The sequence below is a fragment of the Humulus lupulus genome, chromosome 1 (genome assembly GCF_963169125.1).
Source record: "Humulus lupulus chromosome 1, drHumLupu1.1, whole genome shotgun sequence".
NCBI lineage: Eukaryota > Viridiplantae > Streptophyta > Magnoliopsida > Rosales > Cannabaceae > Humulus > Humulus lupulus.
Genome location: NC_084793.1, coordinates 136,491,134 through 136,497,157, shown reverse-complemented (window position 1 = coordinate 136,497,157; position 6,024 = coordinate 136,491,134). Strand labels below are relative to the sequence as shown.

The window sequence follows — 6,024 nt, the reverse complement described above, 5'->3', positions numbered from 1 at the left end:
GAAGCTTAATAACTCTCTAATGATTGCCACGTATCACGTATCACACGGACAACATTTTCCCCTCAAATCTTCACTCATCCTCGGACAGTTGAGACTTAGATCGAGAGGGGTAATCTTAAGGAACGCATTCAGGGGGAGACATTTGGGCTTTTCGAGGCTTCCTACCCATAAAAAGGGTACGCCACGTGTCAACTGCCTATTGGTGGGCCCATAAATCGGTTCCACTTAATGAGGGGTCTCATCCACGCCCAAAATGTCTAATCCATACCCAAGGTGTCCTTTCACGCTGTACCTGAGGCATCATTTACTCCCTGGATGATTGACAGTCGGGGATTGATTGCTTCCCGTCCAAGTTCAAGAGTATAAGAACTTGTCAACATTATTGTTTCTAAACCCATCAAAAACAATAACTTTATCAAACTTCTCATGCCATTGTTTCGGTGCTTGTTTTAAACCATGTAATGATTTAACAAGCCATATGATTTTTTTGAATTTCCCGCTCTCTCTTCAGCTTGAGCTGGAGACATGGCAGGGAGACCGAGATTGAAGAAAAAATCACCAGCGAAGAAGAAAAGAGGGCCATCTTCCACGGATCCTGTCATCAAGGTCAAATCTATGGCTGGCATCCTAGGAGTGGAAGCGATGGCGTTTGATGAAGAAGAGGATGCTGATAGAAACAGACGAGATTTATCTGAGAATGGACATCTGCTGGACTCTTCTGCGAAGTCTAATAGGGGAACAGAGGTTGAGGAAGATGATATGCCTAGCCAGAGTAAACAATCGTTGGTGGGCGCAGAGCTGGATCACGATGATTTGAATCGTCGAAATATGGTGAAACAAACTCTCAATGATTGGTTAGGGGTTCTAAAAGGAGGCACGGGGAAGAAATCGATTTCAGGTACTTCTAAAACTACTTCCAATCTGCATGTTGAGGATAATTGTGTTAAGATAGAAGCAGTAGATATTGAAGATGGGATTCAATATTGGAACTCAGCCTTGGTCTGTTATGTGCTTGGAGCAAATCCACCAATTTCGGTAATGGAGGGATTTTTTCGAAGGATCTGGAGAGATAAAGGTATCGATAAAGTAGCTCTATTAGCCCCAGGGGTTTTCATACTCAGATTCAATTCGATGGAGGTTAGGGATGGAGTGCTTAATGGTGGATATCAGTTTTTTGACAGGAAGCCTCTAATCATGAAGAGTTGGGATCCTAACTCTAAATTCACCAAGGACACAATCATGACAGTTCCGATATGGGCGCAGTTAAGTAACCTTGAGTTGAAATACTAGGGTGAGAGGTCAATGGCGAAGATTGTTGGGTTAATTGGCAAATTGGTGAAGCAGGATAGAGCAACTCTGGCAAGGGAGAAGTTACAATATGCCCGAGTCCTAGTTGAAGTGAACCTAACAAAAGATCTACCAGAGCAAATTAAGTTTGAAGATGAAAATGGGGATTTTGTGTATGTGGGAGTGCATTATGAGTGGAAACCAGATATCTGTGAGCACTGTAAGGGGATTGGTCACAAGAAGGAAGTTTGTAAGAAGAGGATGAGTCAAGGAGAACCGTCACAAGTCTGGAAAGAAAAGAAAAGTGAAGTTTCAATACCTGATCCACCTAGAGTGGAGAAGTTACAACACAGAAGCAGGGAGCAGAAAAGGAGAAAAGTGAGGGGTTTCAACCTAGTAACGGGAAGAATGGAATAAGGAACAAGGCCAAGGAGAAGCAAGAGAGAAACTCTTTTTTGGTTCTAGGACAATATTCAGAAACTGAAATCACAGTTGGGGAAACTTTACAAGGACTGAGGTCTGATATGAGTGGAGGGGGAGAACCTCCATTCATAAATGGATAGGCTATTTGGATGGAATGCTAGGGGGCTTAACAACGCCAATAAACAAAGGGAGGTTATGCGAATGATCTCTAGCAAAAGAATTGGGTTTGTTAGCCTCTTAGAGACAAGGGTAAAGGCCCCCAACATGGGGTCTTTATACCTTAATATGTTCAAAGGATGGTGCTTTACTACAAATTTAATGCATCATCCTAATGGTAGAATTATAGTGGCATGGAATCCTTTGACTTATGATGTGGATATTAGAGGAAGTTCGAGCCAATGGATACATTTTACTGTCTCAGCCAAAAATAGAGATCCTTTTGATATTACTGTGGTGTATGCTGCTAATGATATGAGAGGCAGGGAGAGGCTTTGGGAAGATTTGGAAAATATGGCTCATGGAATTAATGGGCCTTGGATAGTTATGGGAGACTTCAATGCAGTTCTATCTCCTGAAGATAGGTTTCCTTATCATGGGAATGGTTCAGAATTAGCTTCTTTTCAGCACTGTGCAGAGACTTGCAGGTTAACAGATATGAAGTTTTCGGGTAACTTTTTTACTTGGAACAATAAACAAGCTGGCAAGGACAGGGTTTATGCTAAACTTGATAGAGTTTTAGCTAATGAGAATTGGATAGGAAAGTTCCCTACTGCTGAAGTGGTTTTTTTTCCTGAAGGTGATATGGACCATAGTCCGTTTATAGTGAATTTTGGCACTCTTCTTGAGAATAAGAAGCCTTTCAGATATTTCAACTTTTGGAGTAATCTTGATGGGTTTCAAAAGACAGTAGCTGGCAGTTGGAGGAAGGAGGTTCAAGGGACTCCAATGTTTTGCTTGATATCGAAGTTAAAAAGGCTGAGAGTGGAGTTGAAAAAGCTAAATAGAGAAGGGAAAGGTGATGTTTTTGTGCATGAGGCAAAGAACCATAAACAGTTGCTAGATACCCAAGTGAAATTACAGTCAGATCCTGGTAATCCCCATTTGATTGAAGAAGAGATATTAAGAAGGAAAGAGTACCAGAAAGCTCATAAAGATCTAGTGCAATTTCTAAAACAAAAAGTTAAGGAGGATTGGCTTAAACAAGGTGATGAGAATACTAAGTTTTTCCATAATAGTATTAGGCATCGGCAACTTCATAATGCAATTTATTCGATTTGGGACATGAAAGGAAACTGGCTAGATAATCAGGAGGAGGTCAATAATGCGTTTTATGAATATTATGAAGAGTTGCTAGGGACTGAAATGAGTGACAGAAGGCATGTTTTAGAAGAGGTGGTGCATACAGGGGCTCTGTGTAACGACCCAAATTCGCTAATAAGGCTTAAGGGCCTTGATTAGCGTGCCAGGAGGGCATGATGGGATTTGTGTGTGATTTTAATTATTTAAATGCATGGTTATGATTTAAAGCATGTTATATGACTATTTGTTTATCTGAGATGCATGACTATGTAAGTTAGTGTGCATGTAGGCCCGGATCGTGTTAGAAGGGCATAATTGTAATTTTGGCCATGATTGGGCGTAACTGTATTGATATGTGTTGATTGTTGAGGCCACAGTGGTATGTGGATGTATCTGTGCTTTGTGACTCGAGGCGATCCCAGTGAGCAGGCTAGCGGAAAGTGTTGACAGGAATTTATACCCAGCTCGGGGCGAGCCTGGGGGTATGAACAGGAATTCAGAGAATAGATTGAGATTTATTTTGATGATGGGGAATATTTATTTGGTGGTTAATCGAGTGTTGGAAAGCAACGGGAAAATATTAGGGACACTTGAGGATTAGCGGGAATTGGATAAAATGACTAAAACGGCCCTATTTGGACAAACGGATTGAGAATTAATAGGAAGGGAATTTTGGTCATTTGGCTTTTAGAAATTGATTTATGAGGCTTTACACTTAGTGGGATTTATAGAGAGTGTTGGCTGTGGAGAGAAAGAAAGAAAAGAAAGAAAAGAAGGAAAAGGAAAGAAAGAGAAGAGAGAAAACAGGGGGGGTTTTCTCAAGGAACGGTTTGTGCGTTCTTGCACCGTTCCTCTCCGTTTTTCTTGGGTAAAAGCTCGGTGGAGAGCTAGGATAGGCTGGGCATCAAGAATCTTAAGGTTATACTTGAAGATTTGGCAAGGATTAGCAAGAACACATCAATGTTTGAGGTAAGTTTTAGAGATTTTCGGTTTTAAGGGTTTTGATGGTTTGAGCTGTGTTTTGAGCTGGATTGATGGGAATCTCAGGGGATTTATGGGCAAGCTTTGGGGGAGAGCAAGCTAAGGAGGCCTAGGGTTGATTCAAGGTTGAAATTTGCAGCAATGGTATGATTTCTAAGACTTTATCTTTGTGGTTTGCATGAATTTCTGGTTTAGGGTTGTTCATGGTAGATTTTGAGATTTGGGATAAATGATCTTGGGATTTGAGGATTTGGGATGCTTGGGATGAATGGAGAGTGTTCATAAGCTTGATTTTGAGTTTGGTAAAGATTTGGGGAAGTTTGGTTTGAGATTGGGTGAAAGAAATTGCAGAAATGCGATTTTGGGTTTTCTGGGCTGCAACTAGCGCTACAGCGCTAGTCAGTGGGCGCTGTAGCGCTAGTCCCTGTTTCTGGAGGGGTGTTCTGCTTGTAGCGCTACAGCGCCCTCTTTAGAGCGCTGTAGCGCTGCACTGTTCACAGAGGTGAATTTTTGGGTTTTTATGAGGGATTTTGACCTAGGGTTCGGGGCTTGATTCCGCCACTTTGTTTTGGGGATTTGGGACTTCCCGGGGGCTCGGGATTGGTCCCGAGGCTAGGTATTCGGACTTGGGGTTCGGTGTTGACTTTGACCTATGTTTGTGCCTAGGTGTGCGCTAAGGCTCGAGTGGGATCGTGCTCAAGGAGTCAGGTGATTTTAACTATCGCATTGTCAGGTAAGGAAACTATAACACCCGAGGTTAGGGCATGGCCCCAGATTGTATTATGTGCAAATGTTTAACCTTAAATGAATCATGATGTGTGTGAATGATTATTTCAAATGTACTATATGTGTGATTATGATGAAATGAGCGGCAAGGGCCGAGTACGGCGTAAGCCGGGGCGGCCGTGGGCCGAAAGTAACACCTAGCACATGGGATGCTATAATCAGGGCGGGGCCCGGTGGATACATGTGTTATGCTATATTCAGGGTGGGACCCAAGGGATACATGAGTTATCCTCGCGGCGTGAGCCGATACCCCAGGCTTCGGTAAGGCTCTGGGGCGGCTTGGCCGTGTGTGCTTAGTCTAATGATTGACTTGTTTATTGTGGATTATCTGTTATGATAAACTGTATACATTGCATATGTTATGTTCTGCATGAGTTTTCTTGCTGGGCTTCGGCTCACAGGTGCTCTGTGTTGCAGGTAAGGGCAATGACTGAATCAACCAACCATGAGTACGGAGAGCGTGAAGCGGCGCGTACATGTTTGGCCTGCCCGACTGCTTTGGTTGGGGGTTTATTCGAAAATGGCTGTAATAACCTATGATTTTATGATTTCTTAACTGTAACCTTATTTCGAGATGTAATCAGTTTTCAAACCTTATTTTGGGATCCCAAATGTTTAATAATAGAAGTTTTAATGAAATGACGCATTTTTAAAGATTACAGCCTTAACTTTTAATTAGTCACACTTTTGTTTCAAAACCTCGGTTAGCGAGTCCATTGCACACTGTTTTGTCTTAAAAACTCACTTAGTAACGGCTCTAAGGAAGTAGGGCGTTACACTCTGGTTTCAGATCATCAATCCGAATATTTACTAAGACAGTATACTGCAGAGGAGGTTAAAGCTGCTCTTTTTTCGATCCCAGAGGATAAGGCACCAGGCCCGGATGGATATAGCAGTGGTTTTTTAAGCATTCTTGGAGTATCACAGGTGATGACTTAACTCAGGCAGTACTATCTTTTCTTCATTCATGGAAAATCCTTAAAGAGATCAATACTACAAATATTGCTCTTATACCCAAGTCTAATTGCCCTAAGAATGTGAGTGAGTTTAGGCCAATTGCTTGTTGTAACGTGGTTTACAAGTTAGCCACCAAAATGATATGTTCTAGACTCAGAGAGATTCTCCCTTCAATTATTTCAGTGAACCAAAGTGGTTTTATTAAAGGCAGGAATATTGCACATAATATAATGTTGTGTCAAGACCTAGTAAGGGGGTATGGGAGGAGGAATGCTCAAGCATCTTGCCTTT

At 42.0% G+C, this 6,024-nt stretch overlaps 1 protein-coding gene across 1 annotated transcript; it reads left to right on the top strand.

Annotated features, from left to right (window-relative positions):
• Positions 1-1,302: 1,302 nt before the first annotated feature.
• LOC133822399 (uncharacterized) lies at positions 1,303-1,704 on the top strand. The gene has a single exon (XM_062254728.1). The coding sequence runs from the start codon at positions 1,303-1,305 to the stop codon at positions 1,702-1,704; it is 402 nt and encodes a 133-aa protein (XP_062110712.1).
• Positions 1,705-6,024: the final 4,320 nt, after the last annotated feature.

Coding starts and splice junctions, on each gene's coding strand:
- LOC133822399 (XM_062254728.1), top strand. CDS start 1,303: ATGGCGAAGATTGTTGGGTTAATTGGCAAATTGGTGAAGCAGGATAGA.